Source organism: Notamacropus eugenii, chromosome 5 (genome assembly GCF_028372415.1).
Source record: "Notamacropus eugenii isolate mMacEug1 chromosome 5, mMacEug1.pri_v2, whole genome shotgun sequence".
Classification (NCBI taxonomy): domain Eukaryota; kingdom Metazoa; phylum Chordata; class Mammalia; order Diprotodontia; family Macropodidae; genus Notamacropus; species Notamacropus eugenii.
In genome coordinates, this window is record NC_092876.1 from 18,000,081 (window position 1) to 18,016,681 (window position 16,601).

A 16,601-nucleotide genomic window follows, 5' to 3' on the forward strand; every position below is an offset into this window, starting at 1 on the left:
GGCTTGTGTCCCATAAGTGGAAGTGTGAAGAGAAAGCCACGTACCCCCCAAGCCCAAGAAATCCTTGGAGACAAGAGACTTAACAACAAGGGCTTTTATCAAAAAAAAAAAAAAAAACAAAAAACAAAAGTTGCAAACTGCCCGTCACCCAAGTGTCCCCAATCCCTGGGGTGGGGGTGGTGAGGCCCAGGGCCCCAGGCTGTGCTGGCCCCCTCTTCCCCTCACTCCCCAGGAGGCACCAGAGTTATAGCACCATGAGAAAGATGAGGTGGGGTGGCCTCCCTGAGAGCCAGAGGGGTATGTATGTGACTGGGGGGGGAAAAGACAGTGCCATCTGCAGAAGACCCCCCTCCCCCCTTTCTTTATGGCTTTCCTCCCTGGAGAAGGGGGGGAGCAGTGTGCCACTGAGGCAGGAGGTAAAGTCAAGAACCATCCTGAGGCTGGGGGGAGGGGATCCTTGCCTATCCCTCCCTGCTGGGTTTGGGAGTGTGCGCACCCCCCACATGTATCCTCTAGCTTCCTGCCACTGAGGCAGATAGCTGCCCTCTGCCCCCTGGCCCAATGTGGGGGCTGCTAGGGTCAGGGGGTTGGCTTCTTGCTAAGGTTATCCCTGCTGGGTCAAAAGAGTGGGCCGGGCCAAGTGCACCCTTCCCTCCACCCACCTCCAAGCCTCCAGGGCTGGGCCTGGGGCCTGCTGAGGTCAGAATCCTTGGTATACAAGGAGAGGAGTAGTGGCGCCCAGAAAGCCAGACCCTTGCCCCTGGGGAAGGGTCTTGTTGCTAGGGTTAGTCCTGTTCCATTGAAGGAGGTGGCTCCTAGTGAAAGGTATGGGGACCCAAGGCCCTGAAGAGTGGCCCTAGCAGGGTCTAAAGGGGCCATTCCTGGCCAGGGAGAGGCAGCACCTTGAAATCTATGACCCCCCCACCCCAATTCCTTGGGGGACCTGGCTCAAGCTCCCTGGGATCCCAGGCAGCTGCTCAAGGCCTCAGAGAACTAGCTGGGAGAGAAAGGAAAAGGAAGCTCTGGGAGCCACCCCTCCAAGGTCCCTTCTCCCTCTGGCCTGAGGGAGAAAGAGAGGGTCTGGCTCCCTGTAAGTTTGGCCCTGGCAGGATCACAGGGACCTCCCCATAGGGACCCTCAAACCTAGGAGAGGAGAGTCCTGAAAAGATAAATCCATTCCCCACTCCAGCCTTGCCCACTCTCAAGGGCTGAGGGAAGGAGATGACCCCTGAGGCAAAACTCAAGCCTCCCTGCTAAGGCCAACTGACCTCTGGAAGTCATAGGAGGTGGCTCCTAGCTAGGTAGCTGCTGATAGGGCAAAGGGAGAGAGCCCCAATACCCCCAACTCCTACCTCCCACTGGAGATAGAGCAATGGGGGCAGAGGAGGTGCCCCCTAACACCCTTAGTGCGCCCCGTTAATATCGAGGGCAATGGACCCATGGCTGACCACAAGGCGCAGACGCTTAGGTGGAGAGAAGGGGCCAAAGGCCAAGGTCCGCTTGGGGGGCTCAGGGCCTGCAGGCCTAAGATTGGCAGGGGTAGCAGGGACTGGGGTGGCACCACTCAGGTTCACTCGAACCACACAGGGCAGCCCATATCGCCGGGCCCAATGCCAGTCTTGCAGTGGGGCAGGCTGAGCTGGGGCTGAGGCAGGGACTGGGTTTAAGGCCACAGTGACCTCCCCCCGAAGGCAGCACTTTGAACCACAGCCCCCCCACTGGTGCAGGGAAACTCGGGGAACTCGAGGGTGTGGGGCTAGCCGGGCAGGCCGACAACGGGGGGGACGGCGACGGCGGCGGCGGCGGGGAGGGTGGGGCTGTGGCAGCCATTGCATCCACAAGGCAGAGGGGTCCGAATGGGGGCTGAAAGGCTGCAGGCGCAGAGGCTGGCAGAGAGCTGTAGGAAGAAAACAAAAATGGCTGGCGGGATGCCCGGGGACATTCAAGGGAAGGAAATAAGATGACCCAGCACTGAAGAGGGAGCCTGGGGTAAGGGGGGCCTGGGAGAATGCAGTCCAGAAGTCAAGGGGTTGGGGGGGGAAAAGACAGAGGAAGAGAAGGGGAGGGAGAGCTGACTGACCCCAAAGGGGGGAGGGGGGAGGGGGGAGGCTCACCGCACAGGAGGTCCAGACGGTGCAAGGTGTGCAGATGGGAGCAGCGCTGTGCCCCCAGAGGCCCAAGGCCCTGCCGGGCCCCTCGGGCCTCCCAGTAACGCTGTAGACGCCTCTCTGTCTCCCGGAGGTCATACTTTTCACAAGTCCTGGGAGTGGTTGTGGCTGCATCACGGGGCCGCAATCGAAAGGCGCCTTCTCCCTTCCTGAGGGCAGAGGAAAGAAACTGGGATGCTGGGGGGGCTGGGTGGGAGGAATCCCCTTGAAGCTCGAGGTGGCCAAGCCCTGCCCCCTTCCTCCACTCCAGGAGAGGACCCCTTGAGGCACGGGGTAGGCCAGGCCTGACTTACCTTTCACAGGTGCAGCACTCACACAACTCATTCCGATCTCCAAAGAAGCCATCCCCATAGAAGCAGGTCACTTCATCCCCAGGTTCAATGTCTCGGAGCACCTTGACGCAGGCTGCGTTCCCATCTGCAGGCACAAACTGGGGGCCCCTCCTCCTCAGCTCTCATCCCCTGGGGAGCACCCCAGGCAGGGGGACGAAGGGGACAGATGCAGAGGTGGCTCTCCCGCGTGGCAAAGGCCTTGTTCTCAGTTCTCTTGCCCCATCCCCCCGCTAGGTCTTAGTTCTTCTGGTTCAGAAGCTGCAGAATTGGGAGGTGCGTCCTGCTCCCTAGGAAGGGGAGAGCCACGAACCACCCCTCTCATGCCCCCCACATCTGTCCTCCAGCCTACCTTGCAGTTGGGTCTGCAGTCTGGGGCCAATGGGAAATGGAAAAGAAGAAACAGGAGGCTCAGTGAGGCTGTGCCCTGGGCCTGCCTCCTCAGCCCCCCTCCCCCATGCCAACAGCCGCCAGCTCTCACCGTGGTTGATGAAGGCCGCAGGGCCCAGCCAGAGCTGGGCACTGCGTTTCCGAGTGGAGTACATGATGCTGAAGTCATTCTCGCCGGCCCGGAGCAAGCCCTCATCAGCCTCCCGCAGCTCTGCGATGCACCCCACCAGCAGCTCCAGCTTCTCATTCTTCTTCCTGGGCCAAGGGCATAGGCAGCCTGCAGCTAGTCCACTTGGGGAATGGGAGGGGCTGGGGACAGGTGTGTCCCTCCTCCTCTGCCCCCAGCCACAGCTGGTGAGCCCTGGGGTGGGGGGGAGGCACTCCCTCAAGCCTGACTTCCTTACCAGGAGCGGGTAGACACGACCTTGGCCCCATTGGTCTCCAGGGAGTATCTGCTACAGGGAAGGATGGCAAATCCGCTCTCAGGCAGGAAGGCTCGAAGGTATCGGTAGATCTAGGGACGGGGGAGTTAGGGAATGAGTGGGAGCCACCAGGGGCCTGGGGGAAGGGGAGGGCTTGGAGTGCTCCTAGAAACCCTTAGGTGGGGGGAGGGGGAGGAAGGGCAGACATGGATGAGCCCATTCACCCAGAAGAGAGGGCGCATGGCCTTTACCCACTACGCCACACTTCTCTGGGGAGCTGGGGAGGGTCTCTCCCTCACATGGGTCTTGAGGGCAGCCTCCTGCTGCGGGCCACGGCTCTGGAAGTAGTGGGCCATCCAGCCACCCAGGGTCAGGGCCCGGTAGGCTGCCTCCAGGTCCCGCTGCCTTCGGAAGGTCTCCAGTGCTGAGCGCAGGTGATGCTGCCGTCGCAGAGGGGGAACCGGGCTGGGAGGCACAGGGCAGAAAGGGTTGTCAGAGGCCATGGAGGCCTGCCACCCCAACCCCCAGCACCAGGAGGTGGTTAGCTAGCATTTCTAGGGGGCTCTTCTACAACCTCTGGGGAAACTGAGGCTGAGAGCAGCAAGTACCTCCAGGCCCGGGCTTACATAACTAAGAAGGGTCGTGGGCAGGATCTGAACTCGGACCTGCCTGACTCGGACTGGCACCGGAGACCTCCAAGGGGTCCCTGGGGGTGGCTCCTCACCTGACGTTCATCTTGTGCGTGCGGAAGCCCAGGTAGGGATCGAGGACCAGGCTGGTGGCGAGGTCGTCATTCTCACACAGCTCCCGGGCGGTCACCCTCTCCGGCCCCATGGTGCAGCCTGGACCATGCTGCTGCTGCTCCCGGCCCTGCCCCTGCCCCTGCGGGAGGAGCCGCGCCCAGGCCGAGCTCAGGGGAGGGGGCACCTGCCACCGCCCCCCCAGGCTGGCCTCCAGGGGGCGGGGCTCCGGAGAGGACAAAGCGGCCCCCCCACCGGGGGCGGAACAAAGCCCAGGTCGGGCCGGGGGCGGGGTGGGGGCTGGGAGCACGAGGCGTGGGGGGGGCAGAACACGTGTGCGGCTGTGCGTGCGTGTGCGTGTGCACTCGAGCGAGCCAAAGAACGCTGGTGGGGGGATACAACGGGGGGGTGGGGGGGGCAGAACGCAGGGGGAGGGAAGATAGAACGCGGGAGGGGCACAGAAACCGAGGGAGGGGCGTGCACCGGGCACGGGCGGGGGGCACGGGACGGTGCGGGAGGGGGCAGAAATGAAAGGCCAGGGGGGATGGGGGAGGGGCCCCAGCCCGCTGGGGGACGAGGGTCGGAGGTCAGGCCCCGCCCTCCTCGGTCTCTCACCTCCACCTCCCCCTCCTCTTCCGGCTCCAGCCGCCGGCGCCGCCGCCGCCGCCGCCTCCAGCTTCTGCTCCCGTCGCCCCGGCCCCGCGACTCCCGCCCCGGCCCGCCTCGCGCCGGCCCTGGCCGCCCTGCTTCGCCGCTGTAGCGCCCCCTCCCATTGGTTCAGGTGCCTGTCACTCCGCCGTCGCCATGGTGCCGGTGCGCCGCCGTCGTAGCCCGCCCTCCGATGCCCTCAACGGCCGCCTGCGTTGCCAGGGAGACCAGACCCCGCCTCCCAGGGCCCGAACGCTTCCATTGGCCCTGCGCCGTGGAAGCCCGAGGGTCGGAAGGCGGGTCCTGCCAGGCTCGCAATCGATTGGCTCCCGGCTAAACCGCCTTCATACTATTGGTCTCTGTCCCCGTCCGTCCACGCATCCCCCGGGATACCAGAGGACTGGGGTGAGAGGAGGTAGAGCCTCTCGGGCTTCAGAACCCCGAAGCCATTGGCTTGCCAGCGGACGTAGCCTTACGCCATTGGTCCACGTGCCTTGTCCTTCAGCTCCTGGGAGACTCTAGAGCGTGGTGCGTTGGGAGCGCCCGCTCCCAGAACCCCCGCGCCTCCCGCCGTTGGACCGCGCCATCTGTCATTCACCTCCGAGCTGCGAGGCCGGCCCTCCCGGGGCTCTGGGCGGAGCGTTCCACCATTGGCCAGCGCGGCCGCCCCTCCGGGCTTCCCAGCCCCCCGGACGGCGCGGCTCCGCCCCCCACTTCCTAGGCTTGAGGATCGCCATGGCAACCAAACTTTACTGACAGCCGAGCCTCGCTCCCGGAGTGGGACCGGGAGGAGGGAGCCCTCAGCCAGCAAGGCTTCAGGCGTATGGAGAGGCAAGGCCAGCAGCTTCCTCTAACCCCGTGCGTCTAACAGAACTGACCACCGAGGGCTCCAGGGGTGATCCCGAGAAAACTGACCACCGAGGGCTCCAGGGATATCCTGACAAGACTGACCACCGAGGGCTCCAGGGATGGTCCTGACAAGACTGACCACCGAGGGCTCCAGGGGTAATCCCGAGGAAACTGACCACCGAGGGCTCCAGGGATGGTCCTGACAAGACTGACCACCGAGGGCTCCAGGGATGGTCCTGACAAGACTGACCACCGAGGGCTCCAGGGATGATCCTGACAAGACTGACCACCGAGGGCTCCAGGGATGATCCTGACAAGACTGACCACCGAGGGCTCCAGGGATGGTCCGGATAAGACTGACCACCGAGGGCTCCAGGGATGGTCCTGACAAGACTGACCACCGAGGGCTCCAGGGATGGTCCTGACAAGACTGACCACCGAGGGCTCCAGGGATGGTCCTGACAAGACTGACCACCGAGGGCTCCAGGGATGGTCCTGACAAGACTGACCACCGAGGGCTCCAGGGATGGTCCTGACAAGACTGACCACCGAGGGCTCCAGGGGTGATCCTGACAAGACTGACCACCGAGGGCTCCAGGGATGGTCCTGACAAGACTGACCACCGAGGGCTCCAGGGATGGTCCTGACAAGACTGACCACCGAGGGCTCCAGGGGTGATCCTGACAAGACTGACCACCGAGGGCTCCAGGGATGGTCCTGACAAGACTGACCACCGAGGGCTCCAGGGATGGTCCTGACAAGACTGACCACCGAGGGCTCCAGGGATGGTCCTGACAAGACTGACCACCGAGGGCTCCAGGGGTGATCCTGACAAGACTGACCACCGAGGGCTCCAGGGGTGATCCTGACAAGACTGACCACCGAGGGCTCCAGGGGTGATCCTGACAAGACTGACCACCGAGGGCTCCAGGGATGGTCCTGACAAGACTGACCACCGAGGGCTCCAGGGATGGTCCTGACAAGACTGACCACCGAGGGCTCCAGGGGTGATCCTGACAAGACTGACCACCGAGGGCTCCAGGGATGGTCCTGACAAGACTGACCACCGAGGGCTCCAGGGATGGTCCTGACAAGACTGACCACCGAGGGCTCCAGGGATGGTCCTGACAAGACTGACCACCGAGGGCTCCAGGGATGGTCCTGACAAGACTGACCACCGAGGGCTCCAGGGATGATCCTGACAAGACTGACCACCGAGGGCTCCAGGGATGGTCCTGACAAGACTGACCACGGAGGGCTCCAGGGATGGTCCTGACAAGACTGACCACCGAGGGCTCCAGGGATGATCCTGACAAGACTGACCACCGAGGGCTCCAGGGATGGTCCTGACAAGACTGACCACGGAGGGCTCCAGGGATGGTCCTGACAAGACTGACCACCGAGGGCTCCAGGGATGATCCTGACAAGACTGACCACCGAGGGCTCCAAGGATGATCCTGACAAGACTGACCACCGAGGGCTCCAGGGATGGTCTGGATAAGACTGACCACTGAGGGCTCCAGGGATGGTCCTGACAAGACTGACCACCGAGGGCTCCAGGGATGGTCCTGACAAGACTGACCACCGAGGGCTCCAGGGATGGTCCTGACAAGACTGACCACCGAGGGCTCCAGGGGTGATCCTGACAAGACTGACCACCGAGGGCTCCAGGGATGGTCCTGACAAGACTGACCACTGAGGGCTCCAGGGATGGTCCTGACAAGACTGACCACCGAGGACTCCAGGGATGATCCTGACAAGACTGACCACCGAGGGCTCCAGGGATGGTCCTGACAAGACTGACCACCGAGGGCTCCAGGGATGATCCTGACAAGACTGACCACCGAGGGCTCCAGGGGTGATCCTGACAAGACTGACCACCGAGGGCTCCAGGGGTGATCCTGACAAGACTGACCACTGAGGGCTCCAGGGATGGTCCTGACAAGACTGACCATTGAGGGCTCCAGGGATGGTCTGGATAAGACTGACCACTGAGGGCTCCAGGGATGGTCCTGATAAGACTGACCATTGAGGGCTCCAGGGATGCTCATGACAAGATTGACCACCAAGAGCTCAGGAGAGTCCAGAAGGGACTGCCCACCGATGTCTTGGAAGGGTCCCGGAGGGACTGACTGACCACTGAGGGCTCTAAGAGCCAAGCGGAACTAATCCCTGAGGTGTCTATGGTGATCATAATTGAGACCAGCCACAGAGGAATTTGAGAGTGATCACAGCAAAAGTGACCATGAAGGCTTCAGGATGGTCACAGTGGGTTTGGCCTGGACGATTTACAGGTGGTCGGAATGAGCTCAGGTGCTGAGAACTGGAGGGTGAGAAGCAGAAGACTGGCCATTGAAGACTCATGGTTCAAAACAGAATCACCACCAAGGACTCAACTCCAGAATTCCAGTACTGCAAGGGACTTGGGTGGCTAGCTGGTACAATCCCTAGCTTAATCAGAATCTTCACTAGAATGTGCCTGACAAGCGGTTATTATCTAGACCAGGCTTAAAGACTTCCATGGAGGGGGAAATGGATAATATTTCAGTACAAACTGTTCTACTTCTAGATAGGCTCATCTTTAGGAAATGTTTGCGATCTCAAGTCTAAATTGTCCACTTTGCTTGTTCCATCCAGTTCCACATTCTGCCCTCTAGGCCCAAACATCCCTCTCCCACATAACAGCCTTTGATGAGAGCTCTCATATGGTCCTGAGCCTTCTATTCTTCAACCTAAATATCTCTTGTTTCTTCAACTAGTGTTCATATAGCATGGATTTGAGGGTCATTAAAAACAAGTCTGACCACTGAGAACCCCAGGGGGTAACCACAAGACCAGCACTTGTGATCTAGAGGGTGCTCACAGCAGGACCTTGCTGAAATTTGAGGGTGACAGTTTCCATGATACCAGAAATAAAGGAGATGGGACTAATAAAGGAGAAACTGTGACTAAAGGAAGAGAACCCGAAATGAGCCTGGGGATAAATGAGGTCCTGGGAATGTTGGGAAACCAGGCACCAGAAATAAAAGGTACAAGAAATTGAGAACAAAGAGGAAGAAATAAAAGTCACGATGATGAGCCTTAAGGGTAATCATGACAGAGCCAGCTAGGGAGCCCTGGCCACTGGGTGAGCACCAAGAAAAAGAGTGGTTTTCTTAGGGTGTCAGAGGGTGAGAGGAACTTGAGGTTTCTAGACTGATACTGGACCTAGCCTCTCCATGTCAGCTAGAAGCCAGGAACTCCCCAAACATTCCATCCCACTAGGTCTTCCTGAGATCATCCCATGAAGCTCTGGCAAAGGTCCAGTACAGATGTGTGGTGGTGGGGAGCCTACAGTGAAACAGTTTTCCTTGCTCTTAGAGACAAACTGGAGAAACCATGATTCTCAGGGGATAAGTGAGTTGGATGGTTCAGTGGGTCTGGGGGAGCTGGGTCCAAGAACTAGAGGGAGGTCCAGTCTCCCTCTTGGTACTGAAGCATTAATTTATGGACCTTTGAGGTGGGGGCAAAGAGATGGGGAATAAGACTTGGGCCCTGCTGGTGATAGGTGAATGAGGGTGAGACTGAACAGGGAAGGGGGACAGGGAGAAGGAAGAACCAGGTAGCCCTTAGGGCTCTCACAGAGTAGGGCTAAGCATTCAGTACCTATTAACCTAGCACCTACAGCATTTGAATCCCTGAGCTGGGTACTGAGGGCAATAGTAGATGGCCTTCAAGTGCCAGACGGGGGCAATAAGGCAGATCTTTCCAAATCTCCTTCCTTCCTCTATCTTCTGTACCTTCTTTGTCTCCCTCCCTCCCATCCTTCCTTCTTTATTTACCTCCCTTCCCTATTTCTTCCTTACTTCCTTTCTTCCTTCCTCCCTCCCTTCCTTCCTTCCTTATCATTAAACACTAAGTGATCAGAGTTGAATGGAAGACGAGGTTAAACAGGCTTTCTCTTGTATAAAAAGAAGACCAGAAATCTTTTCCCGAAGGTCCCTGACCAACTCTAAGAAAGGATTGCTAAGTGAATGGTATTTAAAAGAGGGAGGGACCTTAAAGTGAGGAGGAATGTGAGTGAGACCCAGAAACACTCCTTGGGAGATGGAGCTATTTGAATGGAGCCTTGAAGGATTGGGGCAGGTGGAATTGGGGGTTGGGAGAAGAACTTTCCAGAGTGGGAAATGCTTGGATAAAGTGTTTTATACTTCTCCTCATCACTCCCCACTTTTCTTTTGTGTCTCCCTCCATCATGCCTTTTTCTCTATCTCACTCTCCATAGCATTTCCACTTGGATCCTAGATGGGTGGTCCGAGGTGGGTGCTCCTGGATTTCCTTTTAAGCCTTCACCCTCAGTGTCAAGGTCAGTGTTTGTATCTGACTTTCTCTTATCCTGACCTCTCCCTGTCTCTGGGTCTACTTCTGTATACTCTGTCTACAGTTCCTCTACTTTCATGTTCCTGTCACTTCCTTTGAGACCCACTTCTCCATGTCATCAGTTAAGGAAACGTATTAAAAACCTCCTTTCTCTTAAAACTGAAAGTATTAAGAAGTAATATTTCTCCAGCCTGAAAACTCTCCCTCCTCACCAGTGTTTTGCTTTGGACCATCACCTCCCTTAATCTGCCTTCCCTTTTCTTTCCCCTTTCCCCTCTTACTTCCCTATAGAGTAAGATTTCTATGAATCAACTGAATGTGTATGTGCTACATCGCTGGAGTGTAAGGTTCAAACAATGCTCATCCCTGTCCCTTCTTCCCCTCTATTGTAATAGGTCTTTGCACCTCTTCATGTGATGTAATTTACCCTATTCTGCCTCCCCCTTTCTTTTTCTCCAAATACAATCCTTTTTTTAACCCCTTATTTATTTTTATCACCCCATCAAAGTCAACTTATACCCACACTGTCTATGTATACCCCTTCTAAATGCTGTAATATAGATAAGGGAAATGAATGAATATTTACAAAAATATAAATTGCCCAGATTGACAAAAAAGGAAATAAAATACTTAATCCCATTTCAGGGGGAAAAAAACTTTCCAGACATTTCCCTTTAGGAAAATCAGGTTAATAAGCATTTATTAAACTCCTACTATGTGCTAGCACTTTGCTAAGGGCTGAGGATGAAAGAAAGGAAAGGCAGAAACAGACCCTGTCCTCAAGGAGTTCATATTCTGAATACTAACAAAATACATACAGGACAAAATGGAGGTAATCGCAGAGGAAAGGTAGTAAGAGTCAGGAGAACTGAGATAGGCTTCTTACAAAAGGTGGGTTTTTAGTACTTGAAAGAAGACAGGAAATCTAAGAGGCTGAGATTAGGAGAGAAAGCATTCTTAGCATGGTGGGTAGCCAGTGGAAGTGAATGGATTCTGATTTTTTAAAAAAAGGGTGGGGGAGGAAGGGAAGGACCTATTTGTACAAAATTTTTTGTGGCAGCTCTTTTTGTGGCAGCTAAGAATTGGAAATTGAGTAGATGCCCACCAATCAGCAAATGACTGAACAAACTGTGGTATGTGATTGTGATGGAATATTATTGTACTCTAAGAAATGATGAACAGGCTGATTTCAGAAAAACCTGGAAAGATTTCTATGAACTGATGCAAAATGAAGTAAGCAGAACCAGGAGAACATTGTACACAGTAACAGCAATATTGTATAATGAAAAACTGTGAATGACTTAGCTATTCTCAGCACTACAATGATCCAAGACAATCCCAAAAGACTCATGAGGAAACATGAGTTTCATGACTCCAGAGAAAGAACTGGTAGATGAAGTATGCAATTTTTCACTTTCTTTTTTTATTTGGGTCTTCTTGTATAAATGACTAATGTGGAGTGAGGAGGGAGGAAAGGATATAGAATTTGCAACTCAAAACTTTTTTTAAAAAGTTTAAAAATTGTTTTAACATGTAACTGGGGGAAAATATATTTTAAAAAGAAAATGCATGGAGTCCAGATCAGGGAGCTGATGAGATTACCAAGAAAAATTGTAGGAGGGAGAAGAAAAGAGGGACTTGGATATAAGGGGTTAGAATATAAATTTTAAGTTCCTTAGGGGCAGGAAATTGATTGGCTTTTTGTTTTGCCTAGGGCTTAGCACATAGTGTGGCACATAATAAGCCCTTAATAATATGCTCACTGATTGCTCTTTCCCTTAGATTATAAGCTCTTTGAGGCCAGGAACTGTCTTTTGCCTCTTTTTGTCTCCCCCCACTTAGCATAGTGCCTGACACAGAGGAGGCCTTTAATATTTATTGAGTAGACTGTGTTATAAAATGAGCAAGCTGATTTCAGAAAAGCCAGGATGTACGGAAACTGATGCAAAGTGAGGTGAGCAGAACCAGGAGAACATTGTACACAGTAACAGCAACACTGTAACAAAGAGCAACCATGAATGACCTAGCTATTCTCAGGTAGTACAAAATGATCCCAGACAGTTCCAAAGGACTCATGAGAAATGCTCTCCACCTCCGGAAAAAGAATTGTTGTGGTCTGAATGCAGATTGGAATATATTGTTTGTCACTTTATTTTTTTTGTGGGGTTTTTTTCCCTTTGGGTCTGTGTCTTCTTTCACAACATGACTAATAAGGTAATATATTTTGCATGATTGAACATGTATAACCTATATCAAATTGTTTACCATCTCAGGGAGAGAAAGAAACAAGAATAGACATCGGAAGTTGTGACCAAAAGAGCAGCAAAAGCAAAGAAAGGAAATGAAGCAGAGACTGGGAGAGGAAAAAGCAAAATCTGAGAACAGAAACGTAGCTAAAGTAAAGAATGAAGACAAGGCTGTTCTAGGAGCAGAGAACGCCGATTCAGAGGCTGCTATCAAAGTTCCTACTCCAGACCAAAACTGAACAGTGCCGGGCATGGAAAGATCGGGTTGCCTCGTAGCACTGAATTAAGAAGCCACTCAAGAAGCAAAAGCCCATTCAGAAAAGACGGAGGAGACAGAGACTTAGACTGTGTTCTGCATGCATATGGCAGCAAGAGTTAGAGGTATGGGAGTTTTTTTCTGCTCTCGGAAAGGTCTGTGATGTAAGAATGATTTCTGATGGAAATTCCAGAAGATCCAAAGGAATTGCCTATGTAGTTTGCTGATGTTAGCTCCGTGCTTCTAGCAATAGAATTAACAGGTTGGCCTGTTTGGGACTGCCTATCATTGTGCAGGACCTACAGGTAGAGAGGAAGAGAGCACCAGCAGTTGCAAATAATCTCCAGAAAGGAAGTGCTGGACCCATGAGGCTTTCTGGAGGATCATTCCACTTTCACATAACTGAACATGTGCTTCGTGGACTCAGAGCCGTTTGGCAGGATCAAAGCATGATAGGACAGTGAGACTGATCAGTCTAAGGGATATAGATTGATTACATTTTCAGATCTAGCATGAGCCAAGCAGTGATGGAACAACTGAATGGATATGAATTATCAGGCAGGCCTATGAACATAGGTCACGTTCCTGAACATACTCATGTTTCCATGACCACTTTAGTTTTGAATAGTGATGGACTAGAAGAGACTGGAATTGACTTGGGAACAACTAGTCATCTCCAAAAAACAGTAAGACTCGCAGAAGGGACACGTGTACAGATCTCTAGCAGGACAATGGGCTTTTAGCATTTGGAGCTGTAGTAGATTTACACACCAGACTTTCCCAATAGAGAGAGGTTACAGCTCTAGTCGCAGCCGCTTCTACGCAGGGAGGGAGGGAGAAAATTTGGAACTCAAAATTAAAAATAAAATGAAAGTTAACAATTGTCTTTACATGTAATTGGGGGAAAGTAAAATATTATTAAAAATTTATTGAGTAGAAGAAAAATGTTAATACTAACACTGTACCTTGTGCTCAGGGCCAGTTCTGCCAGAAAATTTATTTTACCATTTATCTATATCCCAGTCATATGTAGCTTGAAGAGAGAGAGAGCTGTCCAAACTGACAGTCTCTCATGCCTTCTGTCCTCAGATACATTTGGGTAAATGTTTAGGAATCTTGAAGAAGGAAAAGATCTGTTAAAATATAGTTGAAGGTAACATTCTGTCCTATTCTCTTGGACCACTCCACATGAGGAATCTATGGGGCCCCTCCCAGAGATCCATATCAATCCAAACTGCAGAGGAGTCAGAAAGGCCACTTCCCAAGGCAGAAGGCACTTCCCTGGAGTGGGGGTTGAGGGTCGAAGTCTCCTACGATGGAAACGTACAATTACAAGACTGGTTATCACCCTCAATTCATTCCCTTCACTTTTGTTCCTATTCCACTATAGACTTTCCATTCTCCTCCTTCCTTCCATCTTCTGGGACTCTCTGAGCCCTGGCTCCCTTCTGCTGACCCAGCCTCTCTGGCCACCCTTTCCAACATGGGCTACCCTTCTCTCCCCCACCCTTCACCCCTCAGCCTTGTCAGGATTACCCTAGCATCCAGAGTGGATTGGCAAAGCCATCCATCTTTTCTCAATCCTCATTCTCCTGGTTGTGTCTGCAGCCTTCAATACTGTGTATCCTTGGGAGCACTCTCTTCCCCTGAATGTCCCCTGCTCTCCAGGTGTCTCTGACCCGGTGCTCTTCTGATTCTCCTGCTGACCTCTGCTCTCTGTCTGGTTCCTTTGCTAGATCTTCATCTAGATTATGGCCCCCCCCCCTCCGACACACACACACACATACACACACACACTCATACACATACACTCACACATTCACACACACATACACTCGCATACATACTCACATACATGCACACATACATACGCTCACACACACACTCACACTCATACATACACATACTCATACATATGCACATACACTCATACATTCATACACACTCACGCACACACACACTCATACACACACTCACACATATACTCACACAGATACACATGCACACACACATTCATACACACACATATGCTCACACACATATAAACACACACATATGCTCACACACATGCTCACACACATACACTCACACATACACACACATGCTCACACAGAGACACACACATGCTCACACACAAACACTCACACACTCTCATACACTCACACATACATTCACAGGCACATATGCTCACACACTCATACACACATACACTCACACTCACACATACGACTCACACACATACACATGCACACACTCACACATTCATACACACATGCTCACACACAGACATACACACATGCTCTCACACACATATAAACACACACATTCACACACACTCATACACACACATACATTCACACACACATATGCTCACACACATGCTCACACACACTCACACATACACACTCATATGCACATGCACATACACACACACTCACAGTCACACACACACACACTCTGTGCCGCTGCCGCCCCCCCCCCCCACTCCCCCTTCCCACTGCCCACATCTCTGTCCAGCTGTCGGCAGGCCTCACCTTTTACCCAAAGGCTTCTCTTCCAGGTCCTTTACTCTAGTGCTTCCCCTTTGCCTATAGCTCTCCTGTTACCTGGTCTTTATCTTGCTAGTACCTCATCCCTCTTCCGGCGGCCACAGTTCCTAGAGAGCTGGGGTGGAGCTTTGTGGTTGTTTGTGCTTTCTTTGTATCTATCCTCAGCACTTAGCAAACTGCCTGGCACAGAGTAGGGGCTTAAATGTTTGTTGATTTGATTGGACGTATGTCTTAACAGGGGAAACAATGTGTAAATAAATGGACATAGATACACGATACACACAGTGGAGATACAAGGTAATCTTAGAAGGAGAGAGCCTTAGAAGCAGCAGCTGGGGCCACAGGGGGGGCCTCCTGCAGAAAAAGTCATCTGACTTCAGTGTGTGTGTGTGTGTGTGTGTGTGTGTGTGTGTGTGTGTGTGTCTGTATATGTGTGTGTCTGTATATGTGTGTGTCTCTGTATATATCTATGTGTAAGTATGTCTGTGTATATGTGCCTCTGTGTATATCTGTGTGTGAGCGTGCATGCATGTGTATGTGGGTGTGTCTCTGTATGTGTGCGAGCATGTGTGCGAGCATGGGTGCATACATGTATGTCTCTGTGTGCACATGTGTCAGTGTCTGTATGTGTGTATATGTGTTTCTGTATCTTGGTGTGTGAGTACGAGTGCATGTGTGTGTGTGTGTATGTGTTCATGTCTCTCTTCACGTCTGACCAGGCTTCCTCACCCCATCTCCCTACAGAGTCTCCTTCCCACCTTCCTGCCAAAAAGCACCACCTCCAACACCTCCAGCTCAGTATCTGTTTCCTTCCCCATCTGTGTCTCTTCATGTCTGTTCTTTCAGGCTTGAGTCTTTGACTTCATGCTTCCAGCTCGGCTTCCTACCTAGAGGCCACTTTCCTGAAGGGCAGCCCATTAACTACCCCTTCCACTCAGGGGTCCCAAATGGGACTCCTCCTTTTGGCTCTCAAGGACGGGGAGCTCCTAGGTGTGGTACCTGCGACTTATGTGGACCCAGTTCTGGGATCATAGATTTTGAGTTAAAAGGGATCTCAGAGACCAGATCACCCTCCTCATTTTACAACTGAAGAAACTGAGGCCCAGCAGCAGATGCTGGAGGTGGGCTCGATGATTCTCTGACACCAGGGCCCTCCCTTGGAGGGATTCCAGTCTCAGCCCCGACTGTCCACATCACAAGACCAGCCCCCAGCAAACTCCTGGGAGCCAAAAGGGAGCAAAGGTCAAGGAGGAAACTGAGACCCAGAGCAGAGAAGGTAAGGGCAGGAAGTGGCAAAGATTCAGCACCAGGCCTTGGAATCCAGCCAGAGGCTGCCCAGCTCAGCTCAACCTCTGTTCCTATCCCTTCATCCCTGCCCCCTTCTGCTGGGCCTCTCACTATGCCCTGGGCTATGCTGCCCTCCTCCCTGTCCTTGTCCCCAACCTTCTTTGATCATTCTTCATGACCCCCAAAATCGACTCCCATCCAACGCCTTCCCTAGGTCATCTGTCTGCTTCTTTGTCTTCATTTCTCTCTCTGTCCATGCCCTCACTCTCCTTTTCTTGCTGCCTCCCTCTCTCCTTCATTGTTTATATCCATTTCTCCATTCATCCTTCCCCTCTCTTCTCCCCCCTCCCTGACCCTG

The 16,601-nt window shown here is 53.2% G+C and overlaps 2 protein-coding genes and 1 pseudogene across 2 annotated transcripts; 2 read left to right on the forward strand and 1 right to left on the reverse strand.

Annotated features, from left to right (window-relative positions):
• Positions 1-79: 79 nt before the first annotated feature.
• On the reverse strand, positions 80-4,754 carry KMT5C (lysine methyltransferase 5C). Its single transcript, XM_072607645.1, has 9 exons — positions 4,665-4,754; positions 4,034-4,191; positions 3,609-3,774; positions 3,292-3,401; positions 2,979-3,142; positions 2,850-2,869; positions 2,462-2,598; positions 2,115-2,317; positions 80-1,897 (listed from the first exon to the last, which is right to left on the reverse strand). Exons 2-9 carry the CDS (start codon positions 4,141-4,143, stop codon positions 1,404-1,406), a joined length of 1,404 nt encoding a protein of 467 aa, XP_072463746.1. The 5' UTR covers positions 4,144-4,191; positions 4,665-4,754; the 3' UTR covers positions 80-1,403.
• On the forward strand, positions 4,142-13,290 carry LOC140507377 (uncharacterized). Its single transcript, XM_072615480.1, has 4 exons — positions 4,142-4,436; positions 4,612-8,942; positions 9,811-9,891; positions 12,179-13,290. Exons 1-2 carry the CDS (start codon positions 4,142-4,144, stop codon positions 5,217-5,219), a joined length of 903 nt encoding a protein of 300 aa, XP_072471581.1. The 3' UTR covers positions 5,220-8,942; positions 9,811-9,891; positions 12,179-13,290.
• Positions 12,434-13,290, forward strand: LOC140503557 (RNA-binding protein 39 pseudogene; annotated as a pseudogene).
• Positions 13,291-16,601: the final 3,311 nt, after the last annotated feature.

Excerpts from the sequence above, each read along its gene's own strand:
- LOC140507377 (XM_072615480.1), top strand. The coding sequence starts at position 4,142 with ATGGTGCAGCCTGGACCATGCTGCTGCTGCTCCCGGCCCTGCCCCTGC. Across the intron at positions 4,437-4,611 it reads GAGCGAGCCAAAGAACGCTG|CCCGCTGGGGGACGAGGGTC; the intron begins GTGGGGGGATAC and ends GAGGGGCCCCAG.
- KMT5C (XM_072607645.1), bottom strand. The coding sequence starts at position 4,143 with ATGGGGCCGGAGAGGGTGACCGCCCGGGAGCTGTGTGAGAATGACGAC. Across the intron at positions 3,143-3,291 it reads GTCGTGTCTACCCGCTCCTG|GAAGAAGAATGAGAAGCTGG; the intron begins GTAAGGAAGTCA and ends CCCTTGGCCCAG. Across the intron at positions 2,599-2,849 it reads ACTGCAGACCCAACTGCAAG|TTTGTGCCTGCAGATGGGAA; the intron begins GTAGGCTGGAGG and ends AGGGGCCCCCAG.